The 16,439-nt window shown below is 40.5% G+C and overlaps 1 protein-coding gene across 3 annotated transcripts in view; it reads left to right on the top strand.

Moving 5' to 3' along the window:
- Positions 1-16,439, top strand: part of IQCH (IQ motif containing H) — a 78,720-nt gene that overhangs the window by 36,843 nt on the left and 25,438 nt on the right. For 2 of the 3 annotated variants that reach the window (XM_069985993.1, XM_069985976.1), the window contains exons 10-14: positions 1,148-1,214; positions 4,483-4,566; positions 6,299-6,474; positions 8,380-8,652; positions 15,160-15,351. In XM_069985993.1, the coding sequence (XP_069842094.1) occupies positions 1,148-1,214; positions 4,483-4,566; positions 6,299-6,474; positions 8,380-8,652; positions 15,160-15,351 (792 nt within the window). The remainder of the gene's footprint in view (positions 1-1,147; positions 1,215-4,482; positions 4,567-6,298; positions 6,475-8,379; positions 8,653-15,159; positions 15,352-16,439) is intronic. The other variant, XM_069985984.1, reaches the window with a different exon arrangement.

Here is a 16,439-nt window from a genome sequence, read left to right on the forward strand (position 1 = left end):
TTTTCTGAGACTTTTGCATTCATGGCCTAGCTTCAGAATCGGTCATCAGCATCCAGAACCCAGCAACACCTCCAATCTGCTGATTGAGTCATAGCGCCTACATATACTCTGCATATACAGTGAACAGTAGCAGACAGCACCATACATTGTGTAGTGGCTGTGCTAGGTTACTGCAGCTGTTCTCACATTAAAGTGAATGGTTGAGAAGCTGCAATACCACAGCATGGCCACCTTACAATGTGCGGAGATGTTTGCTTCCAGCTGTGTTCTCTATACATGCAGACACTGTTTCTCTGGAAACCAGGCGATTGATAGGGGTGCAGATTGTCTCCGATCAGGTATTGATGTCCTAGTCTGAGGATAGACCATAAATGAAAAAGTACTAAAAAACCCCTGTAACAGACCCAGTGATCTTGTGATAACACATTCTGCATGGACAGTGAATTTCTTCAGTCTTCACATACAATGATTGATTGGTTCCTCATCCCATTCACATCATTGCACACACATATACCTACATATCCCTGCACTGTACCAGCCATATAATATGGGAACATTTCAGTAGCGACTTGCAGAATCGCTTATCTCTAGCGGGAAGGATCGATTTATGATGTCATTCCGACGGGCGGTGTGATTTGTAGGGTCACTGTCGTCCAGATGTTGGAAGCTAATGACGCAGAGACAGTCTAATATGTGCAAGAGGAACAGATTGTACGGCCCGCGTACATTTCAATATGAAATCTTTCCTCACTTACGGGGGGATTAAACACCTCGGTGCTGTCATTGCTCTGTCAAGAAGTATTTAACACGGCCTTTTAATTAGTGTGCAGCATTTCATTGATATTTGCTTTACCTCTCCCCCCCTCCCCCACCCCGCACTTTCCGTGTTAATTCATATTCTTTTAATTAAAGCGAATGCGGCCTTAATCTCCCCTCACCCGCCGCATCCTGCCGCCTCCTAATTAAATTAATTGGGGAGGGGGCGGGGATGTTTTTAAAGCATATAATTAAATCAATTAATATAATTTAAGCTTGGATTAACCGTACGGCAGGATGAAGGAAGGAAGCTTAAGACCCCCCTCGCCCTCTCCGATAAGTGTGTTCCAGACTGCCTCTCTCACTCATTGCTCTTCCCTTGATTTTTTAGCATCTGGCATCCAACTGGAATCACATCAGGACGTGCAGGAGGAGCATTATCCATATCCCATCATTAGGTAAAGAGCTCTTAGCCTCCAGATCTATCAACCACCTCTATTACCCAGCACATTACGCTTCCCTGATTGAGTTCAGCGCGGGGACCTTCTCTTATTCAGATGGGTCTCTGCAGGAAAATGTTCTCGACATGATGAGAGTGATATTACCAGGCCCGCACTAGAAGCGGCGTTTAATTCGGGGAGTTAAACAAATAAACTCATTATGGGATGTGGGGGATAAGGAGGGAGATGAGCAGCCGAGGGGCCATTTCCTATAATTTGCTTTTCATCTGTGTGAAATGAGTTAAGAAACTTCTGTGTATGTGTGTGTGTGCGTGTGTGTAATGAACAGAGCCGCGCGGCTACATGCGTCTTGTGTGTCTATTGTAGGTCAATCCGTGTGGCCTCTCTTTGTGTACAGAAGCTCCTACGCTCCTGTGAGCAGATTATTAGGAACCCGTCGCCGCCTTTTTGTTCTTTTTGTGTAATTTGCGTCTGTTTGTGTGGGGTAGGTATACAGCTTGTGTTTGTGTTCCTGTCTGCGCTTCTGATATTCTAAACGTTCACCTAATGTAGCCCCTGGGGTCGGGTACCCCCTGGCCCCATCCTCACGCTCAGGCTGTCGCTTTGGGATATTGCTTGTACACTGTTTTTAATCAAATGTGCAGTCAAAATGATAAGCTACATTGTCGGAAATTATTTAGTTCTAATTACCAGCAGATGGGCTGCTTTATCTGCACCTAGGGCGCGCGAGCAAAAGGAAATGCTGTGTGAACAAGAATAATTAAGAAGTTGAATAGTGTTTTTTGCGCTTAAATAATCTGCAGTTTCATGTTAATTAGCACTAATGTAATTATTTAATTACATTTATGAATTAGAGGAACTTAAAAGAGGTTTCCGTGCAAAGTGCAGGCAAATAGGTGTGCAGCGGTCCCTGGGGAAACCTTCCCCCCACCGCTCGCTGAGATAGAGGGCTGAATTATCGGTATAGCAATGCAGACTGAACACCGCCTCACTCCATCTGGGTTACTAGTGTAGGGTTTAGCTGGTAGTAGCAACATGGAACACAACTTGGAGCGTCCATTGACAAGTTGATTGTTCAGACAATTTGACAGGATTATAAATTCTGATCAATATGGTGACGCCCAAGTTACTGTGGCCCAATAAAACTTGGTTGAAGACTTTGGCTATGTTCACACACTGTTAAACTGACGGCCATTTTTATTAGATGGGTGTCATTTAAAGTCAAATATCGGAGTGCAAAATTTTTTTGTGGCATTCAAGAACACTAAAAGAACAGCATACTTTTAGAATAAAAAGAAAATGTGACTCCATGCTTTTTCTGTGTTACTGGACCTTGTAGTGCAGGCAAGTAATTCATACACAGGTGGGGTGCTCAGCTGTAATGAATGTAGCAATAAAACAATCCAAGAAAAATAGAAATGAAGCGGCACTCACCACCTATCGCGTGATATAATCGGTGCTTGTTTATTCGTCTATGTCGAAAATTTAGCAGGTAAGACGCCAACAACCCATGATGGTAACAGGTGACAGCTGTTTCGCTTTACTAAGCTTCTCCAGTTCATTGTGGAACTGAAAACGGTTTTCCGGGTTTAGAAAAAACAGCTTTTTTTCTGCAGTACTAGTGCAACTCATCTCTATAGATGAGTTTTTTCTATGGCGGAGTCATTATAATTGCAGATTAGAATCTTTGCATGTACAAGTGTTCTAGAAATAAAGTACAGATACTGAATCAGATTGGGACAAGTCTTTGGGTGATTTTTATCAATGAAAAAATGCATATTTTTTGTCGGAAACTGGCCAGATGCGAATAAATTTATTTGCAAATGGCCGTTTTGCAAATAAATATTCGCATCCGGCCATTTTCCGCCCGGTAGGGGAGGGGGTGTGGAGGGGGCAGAATGGGGGGCACGGACTCAGGGACCTCTCAATTCATCATTTTGTTCGCTATAAAATAGTCAGGAAACCTACTCCAGCTCTGACCTGGCGTAGGTTTCCTGGCACGCGCACGGGATTTATGTAGAGGCAGTGAGCCTCTACATAAATCTCCGTACTGTCGGAGCTGCAAAGACATTTTTAAGTCCAGCGCAAAAAAAGCCGGACTTATGTGTCTACGCCGACTTTTATATCTAACATTTCTTAAAACTAAATTGGCTGTCCATAAATATTAGCTAATCCATTCCAACTGTACAAAAATGACCTCATTTATAGGGACTCTTTAAAGCCAAAGACTTGTATAATAATAATTTTGGGGCATTTTTTTTCCATGCCTTAAAGGGGATATGCCATAAATGCCCCATAGATGTGGGTCTCACCTCTGGGGCCTGGACCTGTCTTTAAAACAAGGGTTCTCTGGCCTGCTAGTCACCACTGGAGGGGGTCAGGAAGCTGAAAACAGCCACGTTAGCTAGTTTATGTATTTACATAATTCTTTTTGGCTCTGATGGGAGCTGCCTAAACCGCGTATCAGCATTTGCCTATAACTCCTAGTATTATGTATAGTATTATGTATACAGTGTAGCTCTTGATACAATGTTCTTCACACAACTCCCATTAAAGTCAAAGAAAGTTACACAAACTACGTAACACAGCCAGCTCAGTTGTTTTTCGGCTTCTCAACCCTGAGCCCCCCCCCCCCCCCTCCAAGCCCTACTACTACTACTGCTACCCCCAGCGCTACTGCTACTACTACCCTCAGCCCTATCCTTTAGCAGTCTCAAGCAGGCCAGGGGGAAAAGGGGTCTGTGGAACCCTCATTGTAAAGAGGGTGTCCCAGAGGGGGGATATCCTGTGTCCCAGAGGGGGGATATCCTGGATATGCCATAAATGGCCCAGATAAGAATACCCCTGTACGGCTTGTAAAATGAAATTCTAATGCCCCCTTTTGTTTTACTCTGAATCACTTTAGTGTTCCAGCCATGGGAGGAGGGGTTGCTTGGCGGCTGTCTGGATCAGCATGGTTGACACGTTTCTCCTTATTTGTGTATAGGGACAGACCTGTCAGTCAAGCCAGTCTGGGCACCACATTGCTTGTATAGTCACACTTCTTCTCTATTACAGTAAAGCTTTGTGATATTTAAGAAGGCATTATGTAATTTCATGAAGCAGAGTCCAACACGGCTAACAAATATCATGAGCATAATTTTCCAAAAAGTTATAACACTTTTGGCCATTTGTACTATTGGATCGTGATGGGCCTCACAGTGCTCAATACTGAGATTACACAATGTGCACATTATTGCTAATGATGTATTCTTGTCCATTTTAGGCTATCCAGAGTCCCAGAGGACCCAAACCCCTGACCTGCACATCCTACAGAACCTGCAGATAGGACGACTGGGCGACATAGCAGGTGACTCTAATTCTCTATGGTCACAATTGGTGGGGAGCTTTCCCCAAGTCTAATGAAAAATATAGGAGCTAGGCTGTTATTTATTTGACTTGAAAATGAGAAATGATGTGTGAAATAGTTTGCTGTGGGCAATTATATGGAGCAATAGGAGTAATTACAGGGCGCAGTTACATAAAGCAGTGAGTACATGCAGATATAGATTGTGTATAGAGCAAGCAACCAGAGCGAGAAGCCATTGTAATTGAGCAGGAAGAAGAGTTATAGACACTCAGGCATCTATATAATACTAGAGATCTGATCAGGTTGCCATGTGAATACTAGTTACTATTAATAATAATTGATAAATAGAAAGATTAACCCAGACATGAGATTGATTGATTCATTGATATATACCTGGAAAGGTATGTATGTATGTATGTATGTATGATAGATAGATAGATAGATAGATAGATAGAGAAAGCGGAGCAGCACTGCTCAAAATCTCTTGTGCCAGTGGTTCAAACCTGGGTAGGTTGATGTATATAAGGAAGATAGTCCACGGCACTCCGGTCCAATCAAGTGCAAAACTGTATTTATTTAAACAAGCATAGTGCAAAACATCAGACGTGTCTGATGTTTTGCACTATACTTGTTTAAATAAATACAGTTTTGGGCTGGGTTCACACACAGTATATTTCAGCCAGTATTTGGTCCTCATGTCAGGTCCTCATGGCAACCAAAACCAGGAGTGGATTGAAAGCACAGAAAGGCTATGTCCACATAATGTTGTAATTGAGTGGATGGCCGCCATATAACGGTAAATATTTGCTGTTATTTTAAAACAATGGCTGTTATATTGAAATAATGGCAGTTATTTACCGTTAAAGGACGGCCATCCACTCAATTTCAACATTGTTTGAACAGAGTCTTTCTGTGTTTTTAATCCACTCCTGGTTTTGGTTGCTATGAGGCCCTGACATGAGGACCAAATACTGCCTGAAATATACTGTGTGTGAACCCAGCCTTGCACTTGATTGGACCGGAGTGCCGTAGACTATCTTCGATAGATAGATAGATAGATAGATAGATAGATAGATAGATAGATAGATAATAGGTAGATAGATACTGTAGATAGATATGAGATAGGTAGATAGATAGATACTGTAGATAGATATGAGTTTGTAGATAGATATGAGATAGATAGATAGATAGATAGATAAATAGATATATACTATAGATAGATAGATAGATAGATAGATAGATAGATAGATAGATAGATAGATAGATACTGTAGCTACTATAGACAGATAAATCGATAAATATTTTTTTTTCTTCTAATTAAAGTCAATGATATTTGTCAAAGGTCCAGGCCTTACAAACTACGGATGATAAAAAAAATATATATATACATTTAGTATATATCCTACAGCTTATGACTGGTTTCTTTATTACCTATCTTCATATGAATAGAGTATACTTACAATAACATTTCACTTTTAATAAAATAATAATAATGAATATTATACTGTGGTGCTATAATGTCAGCATCTTATTATACCGCATTGACCTGGATCTCCATGTAAGAATTACTAAATGTATTTTACATTCATGCAAGCTACAAAAATTCAAAGACCCTGGTAATAAGTATAATACAGACCATTATATATGCAAGTAGCAGTACACTGTATACATAATGTACTGAGTTAATGGAATCTTTGTATCTCTATGTTCATTGTGAGCTTTTCTCCTGTAGACCCCAATGTGGATGTCATCTATATTTCCCCTGTGAAACTGGATGAGGAGACAGAGCAATATTACCGCAAGCTCCTCGGTCTGCAGGCAGCAGTATTATCTGGGAACCCCCAGGATGCCACCGAGCTGCATGACAGATTTACCATTCTCATCCCCGAGGCTGTGGACAGATTCCCTGTAAGTCCTTATGGAACATAACATCATATCAAAAGCAAATCAGATGCTGCAATCATCTTTTTATACATTCATACTTTACAGGGTGGCCAAATACCCAACTACATAGGTAATGTAAGCAATAAGTACTATAACATAGGCACATATTATGTGTGCACAGTATACAGGGATATCTGCCAACACCGAGACCCTTCCTCCCTCTCCTTATACCAAGATGTTACATGAAGTCTGCCCCTTGCAGAACCCTTTTTGTCTCTTTATATCGCCAATTGATTTTCTCTCAGTGTTACTGCCTCATTGTAAGCCAGGAGGGCGGCATGGGATGAGTTAGCGTTATACAAAAGGCTGGCAGCTTCTTTTCCGAGTGACAGAAGGATAATTCTGCGTGGATCAAATAAATACAGATGTGTAGTAATTAGTTCTATTCCCAGAGAGGCCATTTCCAAGGCACTAAAGATGTGAGCGATTATAGTATCACCTCCACAGCTTTTATCAATTTAAAGAGCTCAACTACAGCAGAGGTCACAACCCAGCCGCCGATTCATCATCACATTTCTGATGGCTAAGCAGTGGAATGAACTGGTCGCCGGTGATAGAGCCATTTAACCTGGAAATGATTGATCTATATGGCTCGTGTATGGTTTTCTGTGGTGTCTGCGCTCAGTCAAAACACACATTTATATTAGGAAGCAATAGGCAAAAAAAAAAATTTTATAATAAAAAAAGATATATAATAAACATAATAGCATAATAAAAACATATTCAGAAGTCTTTTTAAGAATAGTTTATGTAAGTAAAATATTGTAGTATTATTATTATTACTATTATTATATTTATTTATTTAGTAATATTAATATATACACCACATTATTATATTTTTATAAGTACATTGTATTTAGTGGAAACTAAAACATTGCATGTCTGCACAAAATTATACTAAATATTAGTAGAAATAAAGCCCTGCCCTAACTGCCTAACTACCTTACCCCAGTGATATTTATATGAGTATATATGATGGTTCTATTAGAATGGAGCAGGATATCTCAGCATGAAGATGTGAAATTGTTTCTAGTTGTGGCTGGTGCCCACTAGTGGTGAAGAGTGTTGCAGCAGCTACAGACTGTACCGAGATCAGATGCAGAATTATAATATCCTATAATAGCGTTATTAAACAAGAACACACAACCAATTTCATTAACTTGCCATTACTTTTATTAGTTCCACCTGTTCCACTATAGAAAGATGGGTTTTATAAAATTCCATATACACAATGCAGTTTATTGGGCAGGTGGTTGGGTGTTGCTTTATCATGGATTTACAGCTGTTTTTCTTCCTTCACTTTGACAGATAGAAATAACTGCATCTAATATTACCATACTATGCATTATACCTTGTTGTGGTATTTATGTGAATTATACTCTCAGACCCTAGGAATTTTTCAAACACTTGTTTCTGCATGTAAATGTATTCAAATGTTTCAATTCATTTGCAAATATCTCCAAAATGCATTTTTTTGTTTGTTTTTTTCCTTTAGGCATTATATATTTATGACCTGCCCTTACTAGACCAAGTCAGCTGACCCCACCAACTTAAGCAGAGCCAGTCAAACAGTTAATGTGTATGGGAGCTTCCTGACTCTCCCCTGACAGATATTATAGCAGAAATGGGTCAGAAGAGTTACAAATCAGTTGCCCAATTAATTTGTTCTTGTGAAAACAAGCCATTAACCAGAGGGGTTTTGCAATGACTTAACACCCCCACCCCCATTTAGAACCCAAGAATGCCCAGCAATTTTACAAAACTTACTAGATTACACATAATTGGCCGTAGTGATCACATGCATGTGAACCAATCAATATTCACCATAACCAAGTAGAGAAATAACCTACTATTCTTCTTTTATGACAGAATCACCATATGTGCCTTTCCACTCTACTCAAGTACAGTCCAAAGACCTTGCAGCGTATTCGCAACTTGACTCAAGGCCGGGAGACCTACATTGTTGGAAGAGTCCCACATCCTGATGATCTGGCTGTGGCAGATATGCTTGGTGTCCCCATCCTGGGCACTGAACCTAATGTGGCACATCTCTATAGCACCAAGTCAGGAAGTAAGCGCATATTTGCAAGTGCCAATATTCCTACTCCACCAGGAGAATACGACATCTATAACCAAGAACAGGTTGGAGACTTTAACAGTATTAACCCTTGAAATACCCTTATATACCAGGAATTGTGTTTGTGTTTCTACCTACTTTTTTACCTACACTTGGGCTTACTAGTACTGATACGACTAGAGCATATAGGACTGAATGTTTATTACATTCTTCTAGCCACCACTCTGTCCACTCTACGATCAGGACACATTTGTATCCACCCGGATGACCATGAGAAATCCTATTGACTTACAGCAAGTAGTGATCATAAAAACCTTAAAGGGGTTATCCAGTGCTACAAAAACATGGCCACTTTTCTCCCTCTCTTTTCTCCAGATTGGGTGGGGTTTTGAACTCACTTCCATTGAAGTAAATAGAGCTTTATTGCAAACCACATTTGAACTGGAGACGAGAGGGGGGAAAAGTGGCCATGTTTTTGTAGTGATGGATAACCCCTTTAAAGCGAATGTACAATCAGGTACATCACTTTCTTTTCACATTGCCCAGTCGTTGCCGGCATGGCACGGTCCCCGGTGGCACGGTCACTTTTTTTAAAAAAATACTGCCTACGCTCTGCGTCATTCTTTTCTTGTACAGAAGGCTGGGCTCTATGCACTGGTGGAGGGCCCAGCACCCCCACCGTGCTGATATCCCCTCTGTGATGTGGCCCTGTTGATTCTAATGGAGGCGCCACAGAGGGGAAAGGATATTGTTACACCGAGGGCGCCCAGCCTGCCCCCAGTGCATAGCACGAGAAGAGAACAGGGCTGAGCACGGGAACCAGGCACAGTGTTAAAAAAAGCACTATGCCACTGTGATCCCTGTGCCAATGCTGATAGGGTGATGTTAAAGAAATACAATGCATTCATAAAGTCTTTAGACCATTTTACTTTTTATATTTTGCTATGTTGGGGCCTTGTGTTAAATTAAAAAAAAAAAAAAGTCCCCCATCTGCAATCAGTACTATATAATAAGAATGTAAAAATAATGTTTGGTAATTTATTAGAAAAGGAAACTAACATTTATTGCTATAACCCTTGAAATGTATCTTTGGAGTCTCCCATTCCCATGTCTTCTGTTTCTGCACCTCCATTAGAGTCGCCGGTGGTAAATAAGCTGATTGGACAGGGTTAGGAAAGGCTCAGCCCTGTCTATATAAGCCATAGCTATAGCTATATAGATCTCAAGCTATGAAGTGGAAAGAACTGCCTGTACAGGTCAGAGAAAGGACTGTGTGGAGGCTCAGATCTGGAGAAGGGGACAAAAAAATTCTGTTGCACTATTTAAGAGCACATGGGCCTCTATAATTCTTAAACGGAAGACGTTTGAAACAACCAGGAGTCTTCCTAGAGCTGGCCAACCCACCAAACTCAGTAATCAGGAGAGGGACCTTGGTTACAGAACCCACACTGTGGTTACTCTGGCTGAGCTCAGATGGGAGAAACTTCCAGAAGGTCAACCATGACTGCAGCCTCCACCAATCTGGGTTTATGACAGAGTGGTTAGAACGAAGCCTATCCTCAGTAAAAGATACAGGAACGGTGTCTGGAAAAACACAGAAAGGACTCTCAGGCCCCTTTTACATAATCAGAAATAATCCTGATAGCTTGCAGATGTCAGTCTGTAACCTTCTGCAGTTCTGCATTGACCCATTGACTGAAATGTGATCCATAAAGGAACTATGGCACCATCAGGGATCCATAACAATTACACGTGTGTATGGGGCCATATAATTCTGTAGGTCTGTGATCTGTTCTCCATTGCGGACAGAATATTCTGATGTTTGGAACGGGCCTTGGATTGTGAGGAACAATATTCTCTGAGGAAACTAAGATTGACCTTTTTGGCCCCAATTCTAAGCATCATGTCTGGAGAAAACCAGGCATTGCTCATCACCTGCCCAACACCATCCCTACAGTAAAGCATGGTGGTGGCAGCATGATGCTATGGGGGTAATTTCAGTGGCTGGGACCAGGGAGACTGGTCAGGGTTGAAGGACAGCAGAATGCAGCAAAGTAGCTGACAGCCTGAAAGGATTTCCAGAAAAATCCCCAAATCCAGGTGCGCAAACATTGGGACATCATATCCAAGAAGACTGGAGGCTGGAATCACCACCAAAGTTACTTAGTAAAGGGTCTGAATACTTAGATCAATGCAATATTTCAGTTTTTCCCTTTTTTTAATAAATTATCAAAGATTTCTAACATTTGGTTTTGACATTCTAATTATGTTGAATTGAGTGCAGAATGAGGGCATGATTTCTTTTTATTTTTGCACAAGGCAACAACATAATAAAATATGGAAAACGTGAAAGTGCCTAAAGCTTTTCTGAATGTACATCCAGCCCAAACTTCCATTACCTGATGTGTATGTCCAGTGGAAAAAGTCCCCTATGTTAATGGTGAAATCTGTAAATTCTGTAACATATGCCCCCTTGTTATAGTGGTCCTGGCTATATATAGATTATTTGACAGCTGTATTAACCACTACTATAATTATGCACATGAATTAGGTCACCCCCTAAGCCATCTGTCCTCTTGAGATTTATTTTACAACTTTTTTGGGGGTGTCAACCCTTCCTTTTCCATATTAACTAGGTACATTACCAGCCTAGGAAATAAGCCCTCAACATTAATGAATCTGCTAGTTCATTGTGTCCTCAGATCAGTAATTTAAATTGGTAAAATTGTACCTGCTAGCAGCAATTGTCCTGCTTTTAACACCATTTGATTGTCTATATATAGAAGTAACCTAATAAAAATTGAATAATGCTATGTCCACCTGATGTCTATAGCTTATAATAGGCAAGAATGGTCTTTTCTTAAAGTGAATGTACCATTAGTACATTCACTTTAAGTTGTGCACATGGATAGAACGGCACCAGCTTCCTCGCGCCGGCGCTGTTCTATACAAGTGCAGGTCTTAAAGCGAATGTACCTAATGTACACGTCCCTTTTCATATAATGTGGAATGTGGTTGTCTCTGAGGTCAACCAGGCTTTTCCCCTGCAGATGTCAATGTAGTACAAGGATGGCTCAAGTCCAGACAAACCAGAGCTATTCATATAGAGCAGCTCTTCATTCAGGCTCCAAGCGAAGGTTCTGGGCAGATACCCCACCTCTATGTTGTATATCAGCCCGGATAAAGCTTATGGACAGGGGTTGTCTTCATGAGACAACTACTTACATTTTAACTTATGCCCAAAATGTATACAATATTGTAAGAGCTTAGGTCGGGAGATCTGGGGAGAATGCCCCTGTGCATACAGAGGTCACCATACATGCCACAGTTGTTTTTTTATGTGGATTTGTATGGAGTCTGATAGAAAAAGCAGCATATGCCTCCATATGAAATAAGTTCAAAACCGGCACCATTATGATGGCTTTATTCCATCTCTTTTCAAAATGAACCTGGCACACGGCCGTGTACATGAGCAGTAGTTTTATAACTACATCACATTACTTGCAATAATCCTGAGCTATAGCCCTTATTGAAGTAAACAGCTTTTTAATTGTTTACTAAACTTACCCAACATTCCTTGTTTGCCCAGCATGTGTACAAAGCGTGGCCGTCCTTATGCCAAGGGTGCTGTACAGTAATCTGATGCTGGAGAGACCACCCATCCAGCTGTACTATAGGAGCTCACCTGAGGGCCCTATTACACGGGACGATTATCGTGCGAAAAGTCGTTAAATCGTTCGAATTTAAACGATAATCGTTCTGTGTAGCTGCAGGCAACGATCGAAAAATCGTTCGTATGTTGTTGATCGTTTATTTAGATCTGAACCTAAAATTATCGTTAATCGTTCACTAATCGTTCGCTGTAATTCCACATTTGTTCGCTCAAGTTCCGCATTTTTTCACTAATCGTTCAGTGTAATTGCACATTGTTCATTGTTTTTCTGGGATCAGAAGAAATAAACAATCATAGTAACGATTGCAACAACGATCATAGTAACGATCATAACTAACGATTATTGTTCTGTGTAATATGGTGAACGATTTCAGGTTAACGATAAACAATCTCGTTTGCGATTTTATGGTTAGTCGTTAATCGTTAAAAATCGCTCAGTGTAATAGGACCCTGAGTGTCTGTGGACAAACCTGCTGACTGTCTAATGCCACAAAACACCTTTATACCTATAATCATAGTAGATATTACTTATTAGAGATAGGTCATTGGCTGTATCTATATTTTTCCAGATGCACTAGGGCTGCATCCAACCTTTTTAGCCACAGGTATACAAATGATTGGAAGATCGGACTTGTGCAATGTTTGAGTTGCACTGATCTCTATTACTTATAAATCTTTTTAGACCATTGTTTTAAATAGTTTTGTTTTGGTACAAATCGGATCCTATACAGAGTTTTGGAGCAATTGTGCATGCATGCAATCTGGATTGGATACAAAAAGTAAGCTAAAACTGCGCTGTGTGACCAATGCCTAAAGGAATGACTTTTTGATCCAGTCGCAGGGATGTACCATCCCTCTTTCAAGGGCCTTGAAGGCGAGAAGTACAGCCTCCCTTGTGCTATCTAACTTTGCATTGCCTATGAAAAGGGGAAGGCCACCTACTGTATGTGCAAGAACGATGAGGTCAGTTTAATATAGCTTACCTTCTGTAAATGTGTCACTATGGCAGGTAGACCCTCACTTTACTATTTCACAATTTTGATTGGTCTATTCCAGAAAATTGGAATGGATCCCAAAAGATGTAAGGGGAGATTTATGAAAGGGTGTAAAAATACACCTGGTGTAAACTGTCCACAGCAACCAATCACAGCTCCTCTTTTATTCTACCAGAGCTGAAAGCTGAGCTGTGATTGGTTGCTGTGGGCAGTTTACACCAGGTGTATATTTACACCCTTTCATAAATCTCCCCCGTAGAATATAAAGCTTTCACCTGCTCTAAACCACACTGTGTGAACAGACGTTTTATGATCATGACTGAGAGATTCCAAAGTCCAAAGGATCGGCCCTCCGCTTAGTTTGTGGTGCTTGTAGCAATAGGACAGTCCCCAGATACTTTGAAATGAGAAGAAAGACAGAAAATCTAATTTTTCTATTTTGATATACTTTTATTCCATGCTATAAGTATACATCAATACGTCAGACAGGCTGCGTTTCAGTTGACAAAGGCTGCAGATGGGCCAAAACGCGTCCTGTCTGATGTATTGGTGTATACTTATAGCATGGAATAAAATATACTTTTTTTTATACATTGAAGAAATGTGAGTGCCCAGAGAGATTGTCATGGCATTGTCTTAAATACTGACATTACAAAATGGTAAAATAAAAGTGTAAGACAATACCTACTATTGTCCTGTATATCTATTATGTATATGGTCTCATTGTTGCCAGGTTTTTTGTGGAGTTTTAAAAGTTGAGATCTTTTACTCCTTCTGATCCCAGCAAAAGAACAATGTGAACATGTAGCGAATATTTAGTGAACGATTAACAATGATTTTATGGTCAGCTTAAAAGATGCAATTTTTTGCACAATAATTGTCCCATGTAATAGGGCCCTTAGTGTCTTTGAGGCTTTCTCCAAGTCTTCATACAATTGGTGAGTTATGTATTAGATTAGTTTCCATATGCTTATAGTTTTCATCACTGTTGTACACATAGGGGGAGATTTATCAAACATGGTGTAAAGTGAAACTGGCTCAGTTGACCCTAGCAACCAATCAGATTTCACCTTTCATTTTCCAAAGAGTCTGTGAGAAATGAAACGTGGAATCTGATTGGTTGCTAGGGGCAACTGAGACAGTTTCACTTTACACCATGTCTGATAAATCTCCCCCATTATATATAAAATGGATACACATCCAGGGTTAGACACCTTGTAAGTACTTTGCACTACTTATCTGGTCATGATCCTGAAGAACAGCCTTTCTTTCAGTCATTATAGATCTTCGCATGGATAACCATCATCTAATCTGAAACATGGCTTTCCTTTATATTTCTACTACACATATAGCAGAGCTGAGTGTGTTAGAATTAGTTTCTTGGTGGCATCTATAGTGTTATGCTTTGGCATTACCTAAGACTAAGTGACCTAGTGCATTATATGGCTCAGAGTTATAAAGATTCACCAAGAGTTAAATAACAAACTTAGGCTGGGTTCACACTGCGTTTTTGCAACCCATTTAACATATACGTTTTATGAAAAAAGCCTATGCAAAAAAAACGGATGCAATTGTGTGTCATCCGTTTTTCCATTGACTTCTATTATAAAAAAAAAAAAAAAAAAAAAAAAAAACAGATCGAAACGGATGCGTTTTTTTTTTTTTTTTATGGACACAAAAGTAGTGTTGACTACATTTTTTTTCTGTCCGTTAAAAGTAACCAATTAAAAATGGATAAGTTGAACGGATTGCAAAAATGCAGTGTGAACCCAGCCTTAACCTCACTGGATAAGCCTGTATGTAAAGCTATTGATGCCGGCTTATTTGTGGGAGTCTTTTTCCCTTTGTATTTTGTCCTGTGTTGTTCATCAGTCAATATGTTTCTGTTTTTACCAAATTCACAGTTCTTCAATTCCCTGAGCCAACTTATAATCGATAATCTGCAGGTGACCCGCTGGTTATTTAAAGTGGACAATGGATTTGGCAGCAACGGGACCGCTTTTTGTGACATCGCTGCACACCTCCCATGTTATTCCTGGGTGATGAAAGAGTGTCAGAGGTACGGTGCCGAAACCTGGAAGCAGAAGTGGGCACAGGTGAGTCCGTATTACAGGTAACGTTACCCGAGCTCATCACAGATGGGGTTAACAGACCTGCATTGTCAGTAACAGCAGCTTCCAAGCCTCAGGATCCTGCACACCGGCAATGCTTTAATGTCCTGTTATTCCCCGACCTGTTCTGTTCCTTAATGAGGACAATGTAAGAGTGTCGTCGGCAGCGGCACAGCCGGTGAACGCTGGCAGGTTATTAAAACATTACAGCATCTTGATGAAAGACTTTCCTGCAGGCTAAGAACGACAGAACAAGACTCCATTCCACTGCGATGATTAGAAATGAGTGTATGTCTCTGAGCGCTAAATTATGTTAATAGTTACAAATTGAGGTATTTGCATAACAGTTTATGATACATAATGACAAGTTCCCCTCTCTCTGTGTGTGTCACATCACGGAGACCTGTGCCTGCCATAGAAAGATGGAGCAGATTGATGCCTGAGAAGCTGTTATTGTCATCTCAGGCAGGCTGTGTAATCCTGGCTAATACACCGCCACTACTGACCATTGCTCCTTTCTGCTCATATGTTCATGGTTCAGATTTAATATCTGCTCCCCAGTTAGAAATCTAAGTCAGTTTAGGCCTTGTGTGGCCAGAACAGCTGTACATTACTGGAATATTTTTTCCAGCACACCCCACAGAATAAAATCTGAGCTCAATCAGATTGAGATCTGGGGAATTTGGGAGACAACGCTTTGTCGTGTTCCTCAAACCATTCCTGAATAATTTCTGCAAGATCCTGCTGAAAGAGGTCCTACCATTAGGGAATACATTTCCCTAGTGTGGTACAGGCAGTATGTGTACTAGTAATATCTACCTGAACGCTATCACCCACGATAGAAGAATATATCTCAGAGCATCACACTGTCTCTGCCATCTTGCTTTCTTCCCATAGTGCATCCTGGTGCTATCACTTTCCCAGGTAAGTGAAGTACACACCCAACCATCATATGATATAAAAGAAAACCCGATTCCGCCGTCTAGGCCACATGAGTAAGCATTGGCACTGAAAAGTTTGCGGCTACACAGATCATACAGAGCAACAAGCAGCAATGCACAATGTATTCTTAT

This window comes from Dendropsophus ebraccatus, chromosome 1, assembly GCF_027789765.1.
Source record: "Dendropsophus ebraccatus isolate aDenEbr1 chromosome 1, aDenEbr1.pat, whole genome shotgun sequence".
In the NCBI taxonomy this organism is placed as follows: Eukaryota; Metazoa; Chordata; class Amphibia; order Anura; family Hylidae; genus Dendropsophus; species Dendropsophus ebraccatus.